We start from the raw sequence: 20,359 nt of genomic DNA on the forward strand, positions 1-20,359 counted from the left end.
ATCATAGACTACATATAGAAACAGGACGTGGAATGATATAGAAAGGGAAAATAGAAAATGTTTGAAATGTAATAATAACTGTATTGGGGATGAATATCATTATATTCTTAAATGTAAAACATCTGAAACTTGAAAACCTAAAAGATGAAAATCTGTGGCAAAGACCAAATGTTTTGAAATTCTAAGAAATTATGAGTTGCACAGACAAGTTTGAATTAGAAAAACTATCACTAGTAGATTTATACGCAAAATAAATAAATCATTTGTTCTCTCGGCATTAACAAAACCCCCAATTCTTGTATATTTATTGTACATAATGATATATGTGTATGTGGGTTTTTACTGATAATGGTTGTATGGTTCTGTCACTGAAAAATAAGGAGATGTGGTATGATTGCCAATGAGACAGCTATCCATCAAAGTTCAAATGTAGTGAATGTAAGCAATTGTAGGCAACCGTACGTCATTCAACAATGAGAAAAACCCATACCGTATAGTCGGATATAAAAGGCCCCGACATGGAAAATCTGAAACAATTCAATTGAGAAAACTAACGTGCTTAATTTATAACAAAACAATTTACGAAAAACAAATATGACAAACATGAACCAATGAAAACCACTGAACTAAAGGCAGGCCAGGCTGACTTGGGGCAGACACATCTAGAATGTGGCTGAGTCAAACTAGTTTTAAGGCGCCAACCCTCCCCTAACCTGGGACAGTGGTGTAACAGAACAACACAAGCACAACTATGCAAAACAATAACAAATATGAGAAACAGCAAAAAACGACAACCACTCAATTACAGGATCCTGACTTGGGACAGGGCACATACTCAATGTAGCGGGCTTAAACTAGTTTGCTGGCGCGAAACCATCATCTAACCTTGGACAGTGGTGTTACAGTACAGCATAAGAACAAACTATAAAAGTCAGTTGAAAAAGGGCTTAACTCATCAGATCGATACAAAGACGTGTGTATGGTGTTATTATAAATAAGTTTGTTTTCATACATATATGTATGTATATCTCTGTACCATTGTAATTTATGGTCTATGAAAATAAAGATTATTGGTATACTGTATTTCTTTTTTATTCTTAATTAGTAAACTGAAAAATCTGAAATAAGACCGGCAAAATAGCAAAACTCTATATAAATCTCTATTTTGCCGGAGCCGGTAAAATAGCACCCAAGAGGCTATTTTTCCGGAGCCGACAGAAAAGCCACTGCCTAATATAAAAGGCAAGTATTTCAATGTGTGTAAAATTACTACATTTTATAATAATTCTAGTGAAATTGAGCCAGGGCCATTGACCCATTGCAGTTAGATTGACTTGTAATGCCGTAGATACATCTTCCTAAATATGACATATGCATGAAAATTTGAAAATGTCAGTGAACGTTATCAAACAACACTGACAATCAATGTCGGATCAACTTGTTCAAATTCGACATATTCGTTGATTTGATAAGTTATGTACTTGAAGACATAAGAGATAAGTAGAGATAAGTTTTCTAATCATAATACTCTTAACAATAAGCAATGAGAATCGAATTTCAGGTTTCTTTGTTTTACTTAAAGAACATAGAATTTCGGCTCATTACTGCAGTAAGTATCTACATGAGAGAACAAAACAAAATGTGGAAAATATGTAAACATGAGAAGACAGGATGTTCCCATACTTTCGAAATGTGATATCCTTCCGTATGCAATGTAAAAAAATATTTTGCACTTTCCATCTCTGTTTAATATTAACAATAGGAGGGAGATATCCATAGTACAATAGTCATAAACTTCCTTTACACAAGACGTTTTTCTCTCTACATGCAGTTTTGGAAGGGGTTAAAAATATTGCGAGTTATTCAAGTCAAGTTTCAGAACTGTTGATTTTCTTCTGTATTTGCACTGCACTGTGCACAAGTGCTTTGCATTTTTTATCAGTTGTAACTCTAGCTCTTTTTTTAAAGAACAAATCGAAAAAGACATCTTTAGAACTAGAAACGACAATGTAAACCTTCATGCGTCCGAATCTCTCATCTACGGTTTACCGTCGGATTCCACCACGCTAATCTCAATGGTGCAAACGAAAATGCTTCAAGTCAGCAAAACAATACAATAAATCAATGTCAAATATTTTCATAAAACAAACTTGGCGATAATTGAATGATGAATATAGTGTAATATATTCATATGTTTTGGAGTTTAGTGTGACGTCCATTTTCACTGAACTAGTACACAATTTTATTTAGGGGCCAGCTGAGGACCTCCTCCGGGTGCGGGATTTTCTCGCTGCGTTGAAGACCCATTGGTGGCCTTCGGCTGTTGTCTGCTCTTTGGTCGGGTTTTTGTCTCTTTGACATATTCCCCATTTCCATTCTCAATTTTATACAAAAGAAATTCAATTCATACTGTATAATTCTAAATTAAATATGTTTCTTCAAATTTTAAACCCCTGAAGGGTGACTCGGGAATATATTTATTGTCACGTTTGTCTTCTTCCGACTGGTAGTATATATAACCCTTGCCAAAGTGGGACGGTCGTTTGATTGTGCGGGGTTTATAAAATGCAGTCACGTCTGGTCATATTGGGACGTTAAATCCGATGCCTCGTGTACAGAGAATGCCACGCTCTCCGACGTTTGATACCGTCACAACAACTCTTTGAGGAGTTCGTATGTGACTTGTTGCAAGGCTAAATTTCTGTCTTTATCCAGTACACCCTCGTTTTCCAGTGGCAGTCTAAATTTCCCTCCCGTCATTCCGGTCGAGCCTTATTACAGGACCTAACCCTATTCTATTTATTGTTAATTTGGTCTCGTCCTTAAACATGCAGGAAATATTTGCCATTGGACGTTAAACAAACAAGAATCAATCAATCACATTTCAATTTCAAGTTCAATCATGAACTTTATCCAAATAAATTATTGGGGTACACTAAAAACTAAAAGTTTCTCGAATTTTGATTACAGTCACGAAATTTCCAACATAAATGAAATTAAATAAAGTTTTACATGATTAATTCCCGAACAACGATATGCATCTTTTCTGTGAAGAGTGAGTCACTCCTTGGCTGCTCTATTGCAAATGAGAAATAATCGCAACCCTGACGAAAAAAGCGGATTTAGGGCCACAATATCTTATCTATTTCGGAACTTTCATAAGCTTTCTTTAAACTGGGACTATTTATACTATATATGTATTATGTCCCAGCTCTAAACAAAACAAATTTCTCTGTAATTTTGATCTATACTATAGATACTAGTACTGTTATCTTTAGCCACCTCAATGAATGATTGGAACAGTGTATTTCTTTGCAGTAATATTTAACGGAAAGAATATAGATGCCGGATCAAACGAGGGGGAGCATTTTCGCGCAGGAGCCGGGGGAAAGGGTATTTGCCCCTATTTTCAAAGTTTTTACCACTCACTTCAAGATAAAATTAAAATATCGATTGAAAAAATGTAAAATGAAAGAGGACAACTACAAACTCCAAGACTATTATACTATAACAAACTTTTTTTGTTCGTCATTTTCAGAAATTCACTGAGATATAAGTCAAAAGACACGACTATTGAACGTATAATGCGCTCATCAACAAATAATTCTTTTATTATACTTCACGTTAAAATGCCATATTTTGATTGGCTAATACGAGGGTGTTAATTTACTCTATTACCCTATTATGGAGACGCTTGATCAAGAGTGCGCTTTATTAAATACGACTCTATCCTATGGCAAATACTCTATTACCCTTCACGGAGATGCTTGATCAAGTGTGCGCTTTATCAAATACGACTCTATCCTATGGCAAATACTCTATTACCCTTCACGAAGACGCTTGATCAAGTGTGTGCTTTATTAAATACGTATGATTGTTATGTACAAGACGTCATAGTTTATTACTTTGAATTTGAAATTTAATCGACAGTAATAACAGAACATTCAGTATAATAAATTAAATAACACATATCTGAGAGGGGGTGATAGAGCAGATTGTTACCCCTCGAAAAGACATTGTCAACCTTGGCTTCGCCTCAGTTGACAATGTTTTCTCGGGGTAACAATCTGCTCTATCACCCTCTCAGCTATGTGTTATTTATATAATGTTGTCGTGACCCATCAAATTTCTTATATTGCCTGAATTTTTTTAACTTTTAAATATACAATCCGGTTTAAAAATAACACTATACATAAAATGATTAAATCACCAGGAAGTTTACATAAACTTAAAACCAATTAACATCCTTGTCTAAAAAATTAATACTGAAGGAAGTAGGAAACAAAGTAAGTTTTTTATTTTACTATGATAATAGAAAATTAAATCAATTAACGTTAATTAAGAAAACCTTATCTATTTTAGAATCTACATGACTGACCTCTGTCATCGAGACTCAACGGTGAATTAAGATATCACAATGACGAGACTATAATAGCAAATGCTTTAAAAGTTGTCCTTTTATAACAAAATGCGACCGTGCGAATGATACTCAAGTGAAAATTTAAAAACAATATTCAGAATAAACATTATGCATGTATGTTTTTACAGTGATAACAAAATAAAGTGTGAAATAATCTACTCAAGGCAGAAACTAAATACTTAAGATTGAACGGAAGTATTTGTCCCTTTCCTCCTCTATCTCGTTGTGTCATATTTCCGATCTTGATATCATTTATATGAGAAGAAATAGATAAAATTATGATACAGTGGAATTAAAAAGGTGTGAAAAGTATTCGACTATCCAAGGTAATGTACACTGATGTCGTAAGTTAAATTTTATGTTTCTGACATTTGTATTTTTTCTACTCCACCCTACTCAGATCGTTCCCTACGCCAAATTAACAATATTAACAGAACTTCACTTCATGATTTAGAAACTGTACTCGTTGTTTTCATATTACCGGACTTTCTCGTTTGCAAGACTTCTCTTTCCATATCATTCAGTATATTAGTGTACGACCATCTAAAGTTCATGGGGAAAAGGGGACTGGAGAGGTGCCTGACATTGCAACTGGCAAATTACATAATCTTTCCAGATATAGACAGCTTGGAAAATTAATATAGCTGGCCTATAAAAGTTGGAAGTAGTTCTGCATGAAAAATTGAAATGAATAAATATGCAGCATGTCTCTCTAAAAAATATTCATTACCCGCAATGATTGAAAACAAATATTATCCTCCTCTACCACCCGAATATCAAATGGTCGTTTCTTGGCAAGTATACATTAACTAAAATTATTAAACCAAAACAAAAACAAAAAAGACAAGACTAAAAGGGGGGTTCAGGCCCCTAGCGCATGGATTTTCTGGGCCATTGTTTTCTATGCCTTTTTATGGATTTGTTCAGATGAAACCTTTGAGTAGTAATATACCACTATTCTTAAACTTTGTTATGTCCAATATTAGGTCAGGGGCGGATGCAGGACTTTTGAATGGGGTCGTAATTCCAGAAAACGCAATAAATACCAAAAATATTTGGACGATTTTATGCTAAAAAAATATTTATTTTCCAATTAATGCATGGGGGCGTACGCCATCTACGCCCTCCTGAATCCACCACTGTATGTTTTAAATACACATATAAATATATAGCCTCAATATCTCTTGTTATATTTAGTATGTAAACTTAAATGTTATGTTATAAATATTTGATAAGAGGTAAAGCTAAAACTTTAAAAATGGTTTCAGATAAGTGTACACATAATTACCTCCGATATCCGGATACAATCGTATAGACATCGTATAAGAGTGGAAATCTTCTCTTCCCTGACATGACTTTATTATTTCACAGGTCACTGAGTGAAAACTTTTTTGATATATAACGAGTATTTTTTTTTTAATATTTTGCAAATATCACCTTTTAAATGAATGACCCAACCGTTCAGTCGCTTGAATTGTATTTTGTTTTAGCTAAATTGAATGGCTAATATAACTAAAACGATTGAATAAAAGGAGGTACAGACCCGTCCCCCCTCCCCCCAAAAAAAGCATGAGATGGACACAAGCTTTAAAAAAGAATAGTATGCAGAGAAAAATGATAGATATTTTACTGATAAAAAGACTTAGTTAACAAGTAGATACAGTCTGGGGTTACAGTTTGTTACAGATCAATTGATTTGTCACTTTTTCATAGAATTTATTAAACTTTGACAGAAGAATGTTTATGAATAAGAGATAATGTCTGAAGCAAAATTTAAAAAAAATGAATTTCTTTCATTTTCAGTATTTTACTGATAGATGGGCTTAAGCAAACATTTACAGATAGTTTAATTTTTTTTTACATGATAAATTTGTAAACCATCACGAATTGTTATGAAACTTGGACATAAGCTAATCTTCACGCTCAAGAAATAGCATCTCAAGAAAAAGTATGATTTTTTTTTTAAATCTGCTTTTTAATGATAAATGGATTCACTTTTTACATCCAACATTACACGTTTACCACTGACAGCAGCAATCACAGGCGAGACACAGGGTTCCGCGGAACCCCTTTACGAATCTTATTCATGATCAGTGATAGTTAACTTTCTCTTTCTCCCATGATGAGACTGATTTTCTGACAAAGTTGTTAATAGAATTATTATCTATCAAGCCTTGCACAACAATGCGTCTAAATAATTTCATCTAATCCAGGATCCAGGATGCAAATTGCTGATTTTCCTTATAGCTTATAACTGTCGTATCTCACAATCACTTACATATAGTACAATATAGTAACAAGATGCCTGTCTAAACGGCGGACAGACTGGTAGTTTTTAAAACTTTTGATATTGATAACATTTGCTTCCTCCAAAAGTCAGAGAGAGAGAGTTCATTTTCTTCCTTGGTCAAAAAAAAAACAGTATCAATACCATAATACGTAACTAGGCCGTTATAGTTTTCTCAATTGAATTGTTTCATATTTTTCATGTATGATCCTTTCATAGCCGACTATACGGTATGGGTTTTTTCTCAGTGTGGAAGGCCGTACGGTTGCCTATAATTGCCTTCATCCACTTTGGTGGATAGTTGTCTCATTGGCAATCATACCACATCTCCTTATTTTTATATGGTATGATGATAACTGGGAAGTCAGCACTATTTGTGCATAAACCTGCAACCTACTTCAAAATACTTATTAATAAGCATAGCAAATGGACACTGAACAAAGGTCTTGTGTTTTGATCTGTTACCTAGTTCGTAAACATGTTCATGTCTAATTGAATATACATGACATACTTGCCACTGGACGTCAAAGATGTATATAGTAAAAACTTTCCACAGAGATAATGCAACTACAGCAGAATCCACTTTCAACGTATAATCTCAAGGGAAATAACATTATGTATAGTAAATGCATCTTTGAAGTAGAAAAGCTATAAGCTGAACAAAGTCAATTGAATAAACTGATATACATGCTATATATATTATATATAGTTTCTATGGAGGATTGTGAGGATATATTTCTACAAAAGGCTTGGTATTGACTAAATATTTATCTTTTCAGAACTAAACTACAGTCATCATGGATGGAGTCATACCAGCAGGCATATTTAATGCCTTCCGGACGAATGGCGCACCGACATATTATGGTCCTAACCAAACACCATTTGAAGCAGATATTCTGGAGTCTGGATTCATATTTGCCTTTGTGATATTAGCAATTTCTTTCTTTGTAGTTCTACCAGGAATACGAGGGAAAGAGGTAAAATATAAAATGAAAATATCTATCACTGTTTAATAAAAGTCAAATAAAAACTTAATTGTTGAGATCATTGATTTGAATTTCAAGGCTCTGATTTGTTAAAACGTACCCTGAAAATATTTATACATATTTAAAGTGTCATGGTACACACTATTTACACTGTTAACGGACTTCCTTCTTGCCAACAGCCCTCTTGACCATCAGGTGTTGGAAGTTTTTTACATATCGCTGTAGACGGTGTTTGCCAGATTTTTCGTGCTATTTGCATATTTCAATCTCGGTATTCCAAACTTAATGTTTTATTTGATATGAATAAAAGGAGATCTTAGGTAAACGTCAACGACAAAGAAACCCAACGGTTTAAATTACAAAACAATGTTGACTTGTGATTCTCAATTTCAAGAGGGACAAATTGTAGTGGGAGACCTGTTTCGCTATTCAAATCTTGTAGATTTATTTGGATTGTTTCTTCATATGCTTTACGTTACAGTTAGAGATATCGTCAATACTATTAAGCATCTACTCTGAATCTATTACGCACTTCATGTTGTTGCTAAAACATCAGAAAACCAGTGTTCCTTATAATACAGAGAAAGTCTTGATTTTTTTTTAATCGTGTTTCTGTATGTGAAATTAGATTAAGTCCGTCCTACTACGAGTTACATAGTATTTATCCACAATCAGATATGTTGACAGAGAACAATCATAAGCTATAATAAGAAATATACCTCAGTTTGTTTGAAATTTAAAAAAAAAAATTAATGATTCTTCTATATCCTTATTCTATTATAGAGATTATTTGTATTCATACGGGTTACAGTGACACTGTTTATTGGTGGAGTTATAATGCGTATGTATTTATAAACGAAAATGATTAATAACAATAACCGCCGCTTTATATATATTAATAACAGTCAATAGTTTGACAGTGTAAGAACTGAAAAGTTAAAAAATAAAAAAAGGAGTAAACAAATTGTGAATAAAACCATAACTGAAATAAAACACGGACAACGTCAAGCATAACAACGAGTCACAAACAATACCAAAGCATGCTTAGCAAAATTGTGAATCTAGGGTAAACAAAAGTGAAAAGAGAATGTATGTCTGGCGATATCAGTACTCACTGTATACAAGCTCCAAAGCTCCATACTTCGAATCTGTCGACATCTTATAGTTTTAAGTTGAGAAAAAGTAAAATAACAAAAACACCGAACTCCAAGGAAAGTCCCTTATCAAATGTCAAAATCAAAAGCTCAAACATATCAAACGAATGGAAAACAACTGTCATATTCCTGACTTGTTACAGGCATTTCCTTATATAGAAAATGGTGGATTAAACCTGGTTTTATAGCTAGCTAAACTTTTCACTTGTATGACAGTCGATATTGACAACAATGTGTGAACAAACTAAGACATCAACCTGCTCGCAATGAGGACATCAACATTCAAAAAGAAGTAGTGTGTGTGTCAATGAGACAGCTACCCAACGCAAGGTTGGGCGGTATTTACCACCCCCGGTATTAACCAGTGGTATTTACCGGTATTTACCGCCCCGAACAATACTCCCCAAGTGGTCAATACTGGCAAATACTGGTCAATTGAAATTTTCATGCTTCTTTTGACTGACTTATCTATCAATTCTAGTAAAAAAATGGTTGATGAGGGAAAACTTTATTCCTTTGGAATGATTCAATTTATAAAAATCAATGATATTGGTATGTTATTAATTATTAAAACATTAAAAATGACTAATTTAGTTCTTAGGGGTAATGATATTGCATACTTTTGGTATACATATAAAATTGAGCAGCTATATCAGTTATTCTAACGTGTATAAATCAAGATATTTTTTTCTTGAAAAGGTTTGAATTTTACAGGTAAATAGAATTACAAGTGACTAGCAATATAGATTATCAGAACATTACCTATTATATGGCTAACAGGTGTCAAAAGTTTAATTACTATAACAACTGTCCCCTAATAAATGTTGACATAACAGGAAAAAAGTCATAAAAGTGATTTCTAAAGATTGTTTTAAACAATGAATTAATTCCTGACTATTCAACAGCATGATAAAAATGTTCTAAATGCAGGAAATTTTTTTTTTAAAAATATATAACATATATATATATAAAACAATTTTTAAAAATTTTTTAATTGCATCTTTCAAAATAACTGTTAAGAAAATCAGATGTTATATAGTCTCTCTTAAGTGACTTACTTCATGGTGTTAATGACTATATCTGTTGTATGATTAAATTAATATTTGATAAATCTTCATTAAACCATGTTCATGAACTAATTAATTGTGACTTTTTGTCTTATTACAATGTAGTAAATAAGTGACTTTCTGCCTTGTGACTATATCTATCCATTTACCAAGTAATTGACCTGAGGTAGGGACTAGTTTTATAGTAAAGTCCTATCAAAATTTCAATTGACCAGTATTTGCCAGTATTGACCAGTATTTGCCAGTATTTCCCGGTATTTACCGGTATTTACCGCCGGCATGGTCAATACTAGTATTGACCGCTTTTTTGCCAACCTTGACCCAACGACCTACTCAACCTATGGAGAAGTGTCGTATGTGAGCCCTACCAAACGACACTAAAAAACAAAAAGTTTATATTTGCAGGTATGTTCTTGACACCTCAAACCACCCAAATAATAAAAACAAAAAAACATAAAAGAAAAAGAAAACGCCAATTTGCGCCCCCAAAAAGTACCACAAAAAGAGTTTGTTTGTATAATCTCCTTTGAGTTCTTGTGTTCATTATTGGATATCACTTGTACACATCCATTAATTAGTCTATCTATATTCCCGCCCCTTGACATTATTTGATATCACTTTTACACATCCATTAATTAGTCTATCTATATTCCCACCCCTTGACATTATTTGATATCACTTTTACACATCCATTAATTAGTCTATCTATATTCCCGCCCCTTGACATTATTTGATATCACTTGTACACATCCATTAATTAGTCTATCTATTTTCCCGCCCCTTGACATTATTTGATATCACTTTTACACATCCATTAATTAGTCTATCTATACTCCCGCCCCTTGACATTATATGATATCACTTGTACACATCCATTAATTAGTCTATCTATATTCCCGCCCCTTGACATTATTTGATATCACTTGTACACATCCATTAATTAGTCTATCTATATTCCCGCCCCTTGACATTATTTGATATCACGTTTACACATCCATTAATTAGTCTGTCTATATTCCCGCCCCTTGACATTATTTGATATCACTTGTACACATCCATTAATTAGTCTATCTATATTCCCGCCCCTTGACATTATTTGATATCACTTGTACACATCCATTAATTAGTCTATCTATATTCCCGCCCCTTGACATTATTTGATATCACTTTTACACATCCATTAATTAGTCTATCTATATTCCCGCCCCTTGACATTATTTGATATCACTTTTACACATCCATTAATTAGTCTATCTATATTCCCGCCCCTTGACATTATTTGATATCACTTGTACACATCCATTAATTAGTCTATCTATATTCCCGCCCCTTGACATTATTTGATATCACTTTTACACTTCCATTAATTAGTCTATTTATATTCCCGCCCCTTGACATTATTTGATATCACTTGTACACATCCATTAATTAGTCTATCTATATTCCCGCCCCTTGACATTATTTGATATCACTTTTACACATCCATTAATTAGTCTATCTATATTCCCGCCCCTTGACATTATTTGATATCACTTGTACACATCCATTAATTAGTCTATCTATTTTCCCGCCCCTTGACATTATTTGATATCACTTTTACACATCCATTAATTAGTCTATCTATACTCCCGCCCCTTGACATTATATGATATCACTTGTACACATCCATTAATTAGTCTATCTATATTCCCGCCCCTTGACATTATTTGATATTACTTGTACACATCCATTAATTAGTCTATCTATATTCCCGCCCCTTGACATTATTTGATATCACGTTTACACATCCATTAATTAGTCTGTCTATATTCCCGCCCCTTGACATTATATGATATCACTTGTACACATCCATTACTTAGTCTATCTATATTCCCGCCCCTTGACATTATTTGATATCACTTGTACACATCCATTAATTAGTCTATCTATATTCCCGCCCCTTGACATTATTTGATATCACTTGTACACATCCATTAATTAGTCTATCTATATTCCCGCCCCTTGACATTATTTGATATCACTTGTACACATCCATTAATTAGTCTATCTATATTCCCGCCCCTTGACATTATTTGATATCACTTGTACACATCCATTAATTAGTCTATCTATATTCCCGCCCCTTGACATTATTTGATATCACTTTTACACATCCATAAATTAGTCTATTTATATTCCCGCCCCTTGACATTATTTGATATCACTTGTACACATCCATTAATTAGTCTATCTATATTCCCGCCCCTTGACATTATTTGATATCACTTGTACACATCCATTAATTAGTCTATCTATATTCCCGCCCCTTGACATTATTTGATATCACTTGTACACATCCATTAATTAGTCTATCTATATTCCCGCCCCTTGACATTATTTGATATCACTTTTACACATCCATTAATTAGTCTATTTATATTCCCGCCCCTTGACATTATTTGATATCACTTGTACACATCCATTAATTAGTCTATCTATATTCCCGCCCCTTGACATTATTTGATATCACTTTTACACATCCATTAATTAGTCTATCTATATTCCCGCCCCTTGACATTATTTGATATCACTTGTACACATCCATTAATTAGTCTATCTATATTCCCGCCCCTTGAAATTATTTCTAATGTGGTTACATATAAATTTGTCCGTTGACAGATTTTTTTGTAACTTTTTTCTTCTTTTTTTCAGAGAAATTAATTTTGAACAGTTATATAACGTATTGTATTTATGTAATATTTTTACAACAGTATCAATGTGAATCTAAGGCAAAGACAATATAATTCTGTAAAACGAGTCAATACATTATAAAGAGCAATGTTTGCCTCGCTGTAAAATAAAATTTGACTTTTTGCATTGAATTGATACAATTCATGTAGTCTTCAGTTTGCTAGACATCAATTTTTTTGTCGTACTGGGTGTTACAGGTATGCAGTGGGCACTCTTTCTGTCCATATTATAGTTCGACACAATTTCTCTTAACGGATTCCTATACGTTGTAACCGTATTCAGGTTAGGTCAGCAGACTTTACATTCGATTAAAGGAACGGGGACTATGGTTGATAGTCAAGCGGTTAAAAAAAGTCACATTATTTTGATAACTGTATACATATACTTCCAGTCGCAAATTTAAGCATGGAGTGGGAAACTGCTGAGCTGAAAAATGTGCCAACGAAATATAAAGCAGGAGAAAACCGAGATATTCACGCTGATATAAAAGTACATATTGGTTTCAGAGGAATTAACATAACTCTTAAAGGTCAGTATGACAAAACATTTCATTATCATCACATCATATAAGTGGTTACTAACGATTCAAAATGTTTGCAACATGCAATTAGGGATACTTAATTGCTTGAAAAAAAAATCGTTTAGAAGGGAAGTGACAAAAATAACTCGTTTCTAATTAAAATTAGGGAAAAAATGAATATGACTTTGAGTTTTAAAAAAAAAAATCTTTTTTTCTGTTTGTTTTTGAACCAGAATCAACCCTACGTTGAAATAATAAAAGAGGGACATCACACATAAAAAGTAAAATAACAGAAATACCGAACTCCAAGGGAAATTCAAAACGGACAGTCATTTATTAAATGGCAAATCAAAAGCTTAAACACATCAAACGAATGGAAAACAACTGCCATATTCCTGACTTGGTACAGGCATTTCCTTATGTAGAAAATGGTGGATTAAAATACTGTTGTAATACTAGTATCGTATATGTTGTAAAACATTTGGTTAATGAAGAATTGAACGTGTAGATAAAAGCAAGGACACACTAATTAAGTGTTTAATGAGTTGAAATATTTAAAAATATTTATCCAAATGATTAAACACTAAACAAAAAGAAAAAGAAAAAAGGGTGGTTCACGGCACTTCACATCCAAGCGCATGTTGACAACTACCCGTTAAGACATATAGTATGACCAGATGCTATTTTTAGCGTTTGAAAACCGGCGGAGGTCATTTAAGGGAGATCGGTTGTCTTCCGCCATCTTGGACTTTAAAATAGCAGATCACAATTGGTCTGATGTTCAATGAAATATGCATGTTTTGGGAGAAGAATGTAATTCATTTGTTAGTCTTTTTATTTATATGAAGAAAATTACATGTTTTATCTTATTATCAAGTCTGTTTTTAAAAGATGCAGATTGTTTTTTTTTTGTATGATTCAACTTTTTTTCAACTTTGTTATACACTGATAGGAGATAACTCTAAAAACCTTACTTTTATTAAGGAATGTGTAGGCAATTTACTATTTTGTTTGTAGCAAGAACATGAGTCTCGTGACCACAGTTGTCCTCTTTATTTTCTGAAGGCACACTTTATAAGAATTTTTTTCTCATATTTTATCTTTAAATTTTATTGTTTAGTTTCCTTTCTATCATACAAAATGGGGTTTTGCATATTTAATCTATACAAAATCTGACAATTTTGCACAACCTGTATCTTGAAAATAAGCACCGTGACCAATACTTTTTATTAAACTTATGAAAAAAGCATGATATAAAATGCATATTGACAAATTATCAAAAAAATCTATCATTTTTAATTTAGACCCCTGATCTACCTAAAAGCGAATAATTATTACATTTTTGCGAGAGAAAAAAAAAATAAGCGCCAATGTATAACCCATTTAGCGCCAGAATTTTTAATCTATTTTAGCGAAAAAGCTTACTTCAGCGAACTTATCCGTTTCTAATCTCAGTTATTACAAAAAAAAGTTAGCTTGGAATTTAGACTAGAAGACTCCTGATTGACAGCTGCTACCCCTTGATATCAATTAATAAGATTTAGGTTTAGAATGTCAAAACAGTTTTTTTTTTCTTTTTTTTTCAGGCGAACCAGAAATACAATTAAACGAGACAATAAACTATAACGAACATTTTGACTGGAGATGGGAACAAGGCAGATTTGGATTTGGAATTTTTGGTATTACAACATATTTTTTTATAGTAAAGAGATATGACCGTGTTAACAAACTGGCTTTTCTTATATTCTGAAATGAAGAAATAATTGCCTTACCCAAAATCTGATGAGTTTAATGTACTTACCACCAACGAACACAATGTCTTAAATATTAGGAAAACGGAATAGTATATGTATTTGAGGTATTTATGGAATCATTTTACAATTGAAAATGTAAAATTCCTGCAAATTTTTATGTAAACAAATTATGACCATGCAAGCTTCTATTCAGCATTATAGAAGTGAGCGTAAAAATCGAAAATTTGTATATTGTATTTAATAATAAACATCTTACTTTAAAACATTTGTATCAATAAAACACCTAAAAATATGTCATTTATACATATATCTCCAAACATGTCAATGATATAGACTTTGGGAAACAAAGCTCTTACTTAAAAATTATATGAAATTAAATTAAAAAAAAAATACCAAGGATGACGTAAAACATCCTCTTTTCATTATAATATACGAGACTAATCTTACAAAAGAGGGGCGAAAGATACCAAAGGGACATTCAAACTCATAAGTCGAAAATAAACTGACAACGCCATGGCTCAAAAAGAAAAAGACAAACAAACAATAGTACACAAAACACAACATAGAAAACTAAAGACTGAGCAACACGAACCCCACCAAAAACTGGGGGTGATCTCAGGTGCTCCGGACGGGTAAGCAGATCCTGATCCACATGTAGCACCCGTCGTGTTGCTCATGTTAGTACAAACCCGGTAATAAGTCTAATTCGGTAGGTCACATTCGGGAAAAGGGGACGGGATTGTAGTTACGACATTAGGAACATAACCGCTGTCACTATACACTGTTTAAAGAAATGTGTATGGTCAGTCTAAATCTTTATACGTGACGGATAAGTAGGAGCTTAATGTAGCTTGCTTCCGAATCATTGTCTATATCATAATATCTGTAATTTGCAATAAGTGTATTATTTGATAAAAAATAAGTTAAAACCAGTCCACATCTGAAATTTACGTTTTTAAATATGAAAAAAAGTCAGCTACAACAAACGATACTGTTGAAGCGAAGGTTTATAAAAAATTAATGTTTAAGACATAAACCAGATTGCTTTCGTTTCCACGCCGTGCTTCCAATGACTAAAGTTGTTCTTGGCTTCATTCAGAGGAATTAAAATTTAACATGGTATTTGGTGGCACGACGAATGAAAACTTGCAAGCTTGTTTGACACAAAAAAAATCCATTTACAAAATGCTTTATTATTTGTAGCCGGTCGTTTTAACCGTGAGTACAGAGAAGCACAGTTCCGTGGGTTGCCGCTGCCAATTCTGTGGATAGCCGAATATTTTACATTTGACGGTGAAGGTATACGATGGGGTCGTCATTACCGACAAGCAGGATGGTATTCTCATATCATGATGTGGTAAGAAACACTTAGTCTTATTAAGTAAAATGTGTAACGCACTCGGGGAAGCCCTCTCTCGTCGGTGGAACCCTCTATCATCACTTAAAATCTTGATCGAAAATATGAGAAAAGGTATTAACAAGATACCGTACTTCTAGGAAAATTCAAAAAGGGAGAAGTCCATAAAACCTGACAAAAATCAAACGTTCGACTATATCAACCAACGGAACGAATGTCAAACAACTGTCATATTTCTGACTTGGTACAGGCATCTTCTGAAGAAAATGGTGGGTTGAACTTGTTTAAAACTTGTTTAAAACTGATTTAATAGCCAGCTAAACCTCTCACTTGTATGACAGTTATATAGACATGTGGGACACATTTATGTGTCATCTGATATGAGAGTTAAAATGTTCGATGATATTTGACAGATTATTTTATTCACTGAATGTATACATGATTTACTCGTAACGCCACCCAGACATTATAAGTTGGTCTTGCATCTTGATTGCGTTCTGTTAGTAAAATAGTACATCATTAATGCAAACATTTTTTACTTTGCAATTTTGCAATTTTGCAATTTTGTGTATTAAGAACTGGTTTGTATTTCATTGTAGGTTGGCTCTTCCATTATGGTTTTTAACCATCATACTGTTCTTCGTCCTGTTAAAGTATGGAGCCTACTTCTTAATGTTGACTGGAGGAGTGATGGTCATAGCGAATATTTTATGGTCCACCATAAGGAATTTCAATGAACTAGAAATACCGTTGGCTGCTGATCATGTATTGAAATTTCAGTATGGTGGTGCCTACTATGTGAACCTCATAACAGGTTGGTGAATACACATATCATTTGTAGAATACGCTTAAAATTAAGTTTGATTACAGCATATGTGTAGATAAAAAGTAAACGAACATAGAACGAAAAAATACATGTAATAGTAACGCTTATAAATATGATATAAAAATACTTAGATTTTATTATTGGTACTTGCAGTTATTTTTGTGAATTTTTTCTCGGGAAAAGATATTTGTTTAAGTTCATTACTTTATTACAGGAGTTATATGTGTATTGCTTGGAGCTATTATTTGGTTAATGGACCTAAGATTTCCGTCAGTTATTGCATCTTTCTTTGGTGTTGATGTACTCCAGGATGAGTTTGATGATGCTACTGTTGAAGGTAATTATTTCCAGAACTGCAGCCGGCTAATCCAGAGCATAGAAACTTGATCAAGTCAGATATATATTGTACATTATCGTCTACGTGCATTTCTAAAAACTCATCAGAGGCGGATTTAGGGGCCTGGGGCGTTCCCCTTATGAAGCTACATATATGGTTAATGCATAAACTTTTTACAAGTTCCACTGCCTTGTTGGTGCCCCCTTACCCTTTTCAAAATCCTGGATCGGCATCTGCTCATGTTTCCTACTAGACAAGTCTCTAGGATAAGAGACTTCATTGAATAATTTCCTGAAACCCACCTCCTTCATCTGTAATAAAAATTCAGCGAGCTTTCGATTTATTTGAAAAATATCTCAGAGTAAACATGTGACAATTTTTGTCTTTAGGAAAAAAACTTCATAATCTGCATGTTTAGAAATAAGGGAAATTTGAACATGAAACATTTCATGAAGGACCTAAACGGACTAGTATAGACTTATCTTTGACCTATAATTGTTAACTTTTTATATATTGTGACTTAGATGGAGAGTTGTCTCATTGACACTCATGCCACATCTTCTTATTTATATTATCTAAATTTTCTTGGCTGATTTGTAGAAGATGCAAGCACACCAAAGAAAGATGAGCCAGATCAGAATGGAATGGAAATGAGAGGAATGTCTTCTAAAAGTAGGTCACAGGCAGCAACTGCCGATGATGAGGAAGAAGAGAGCGATGATGAAATTTATGAGGCTCCAGTAAGTGATTGTAATGACTAAAGACTGACTGAAATGGGGAATCATCTTAATAAGTAACTAATAGCTACAACCAAATGCTCTAAGCACTAGTTATTTTTAAGTCTTAAATCGCTTAGGCCATAGAACCAGAAAAGGTAACGGTCTGTACGGATAAATAAATTATTCTCCTTTAAATGTGGATAAAAGGAAAGGTTGTGTAAAGTAAATTTAACAGCAACCCAAGAACACGAAAAAGTCAAAACATTAAGAGGTCAATATACAGTCTTTAACACAAGAACATAATTCTCATCAATACGTTTATTGAGCAAAAATAAAGATAGAAAGACAATTATTGTTAACTTTAGAAATTGTACACCTGCAAATAGCTATGTGAAATACCATATTTTATCTAATTCCTGCAAATTTCTAAATGATATCTATATCTGTAATAGGATTTAGTGAAAAGTCTTGACTTAAGCCTATCCTCGATATGGGAAGGGAAGGTAAGGCTTATGCACAGACAAGAAGTTTCTCAACTGTTATGTTTTTGTATTGTCTGAACAAATGTCTCCGTTTATTTTTTGTTTTCAAGTTTATGTACTGAACTTACGCTTTCAGCTAATTAACTTTGGTAACCATCTTACTTTTAGGTTCCTTGCTCATTGCTGATTGTGTTCGCTGAAAACTGTGCGCTTCTGTTTATGTATATATGTGGGCTTTTTCCTATTGATAAAATTGTTCATTTTAACAGACGTTTGCTCAGCAACCAACTCAACAGACAACAATAAAGAAGCAGAGATTTACTAAACGTGTGGGACTACAGGCACCGCGGAGACGTCCTCCACCACCAATACCGGGTGAAGATCCAGATGAAGATTATGAAAATGTCAGGTAAATAACCAAAGAAAAATATCTACTTAAAATGAGCAAGACGTATTAGATTATATATACATGTTACAATAATAGTATATATTAAACTCTTTTATATGTTTTTTTTATTTGTCTGAATCAGACTGCACTTTCTTTTTACTTTTATCATACACGATGGTCTGGATGGGGGTTCCTTCATGTCTTCATTCTTTGATTTAATTGTTAGACTATTTTTCTCTTTCCTTTATATTAAAACACCCCATTATTCTCTATTTTTTATTTTTTTTACACTTTATTCTGCACTTTTTAGCCCATTATTCTCTATTCTGTAAACCCCATCCAGACCCTCACACATTAATGACAGAGATTTCTGACTCTTAATCCGGACCCCGTTTGTATGTGTTTAGAATTTGATATATAGATGCAACATCTGCCTTTAAAACTTTTAATGTTCTACCTTTTTGTAGCCGACCAGATCAAGTTCGACTCAATATGGGATATCACTAGAAGAAACAAAGAAAGTTGATATTATGAGTAAAGATGTTTGGAGATCACCATCGATAAACACTTACTAATATGTGATATTTTAAAAACAACGGATAGGAATATCTTGCTTTTGAATATATATATATATTTTGTACTTTCTGATTCCACAACAATATTAAGAATGATATCATTTTGGGTTATAGCTTTTGTGTTATAGCTTTATGCATAAAGCCAATGACTATATTTTGGAAATTGTTTGGGATGTTAACATTTAGGAGAAATTGCTTGAAATATTGTATACAAATAAACTTTTTATTAAACAACCAATTATATAGTTTCAAACTGGAAACCAGATATTTTTCTTTTCACTTTTTCTTTTTGGTTTTGTTTATATTAAGCCATAAAATGTTTACTGTCTGAAAAAAGTGCATACATTTTGTTATATAACTACCATATATGTCTGTAATATTTTTCATCTAGTTTAGTAACTCATGTTTATTTATATCCTACAATTTCATCAATAATAAAAAGCGATTTTACATATAATGTTTATTTTAATGTTTAATGAAGTTTACAAAACGCATGCAATTAGCAAGTCCTTCTATCGTGACCTTACCGTTTAACCAGCTGTATGTTTTGTACAAAGCGAAACTTTTTTTCTTTATCATTCCTACATACTAAACAGATCTTAACATAACCACGATAAATTGTCTTTAAAAATGATTTACCACGACAGATTGCGATGAGGAGAGGTCAACAATACATCACATTAAAATATCAATATTATCCAACCCAACTTTTAAATTCTAAGAACACCTAAAAATATCTTAAAAAAACTAACAAAAT

At 32.9% G+C, this 20,359-nt stretch overlaps 1 protein-coding gene across 2 annotated transcripts; it reads left to right on the forward strand.

Annotated features, from left to right (window-relative positions):
- The first annotated feature begins 4,184 nt into the window (after nt 1-4,184).
- Nucleotides 4,185-20,059, forward strand: LOC127707420 (dual oxidase maturation factor 1-like). 2 transcript variants are annotated; one of them, XM_052211926.1, is made up of 11 exons: nt 4,185-4,286; nt 7,487-7,684; nt 8,477-8,534; nt 13,036-13,173; nt 14,751-14,843; nt 16,122-16,275; nt 16,875-17,089; nt 17,316-17,438; nt 18,039-18,178; nt 18,909-19,048; nt 19,495-20,059. In XM_052211926.1, exons 2-11 carry the CDS (start codon nt 7,505-7,507, stop codon nt 19,532-19,534), a joined length of 1,281 nt encoding a protein of 426 aa, XP_052067886.1. In that variant the 5' UTR covers nt 4,185-4,286; nt 7,487-7,504; the 3' UTR covers nt 19,535-20,059. The 2 variants fall into 2 exon arrangements, with proteins under 2 accessions (XP_052067886.1, XP_052067885.1); XM_052211925.1 differs by lacking the exon at nt 4,185-4,286 and adding an exon at nt 4,604-4,746.
- The last annotated feature ends 300 nt before the right edge of the window (nt 20,060-20,359 follow it).

The sequence above is a fragment of the Mytilus californianus genome, unplaced genomic scaffold, assembly GCF_021869535.1.
Source record: "Mytilus californianus isolate M0D057914Y unplaced genomic scaffold, xbMytCali1.0.p SCAF_7, whole genome shotgun sequence".
Taxonomy (NCBI): domain Eukaryota; kingdom Metazoa; phylum Mollusca; class Bivalvia; order Mytilida; family Mytilidae; genus Mytilus; species Mytilus californianus.

Bases quoted from the DNA above. Each gene is read 5' to 3' on its own strand.
- LOC127707420 (XM_052211926.1), top strand. From the start codon at position 7,505: ATGGATGGAGTCATACCAGCAGGCATATTTAATGCCTTCCGGACGAAT. The intron at 14,844-16,121 runs GTATTACAACAT...TATTATTTGTAG, and splicing joins ATTTGGATTTGGAATTTTTG to CCGGTCGTTTTAACCGTGAG. The intron at 18,179-18,908 runs GTAAGTGATTGT...TCATTTTAACAG, and splicing joins ATGAAATTTATGAGGCTCCA to ACGTTTGCTCAGCAACCAAC.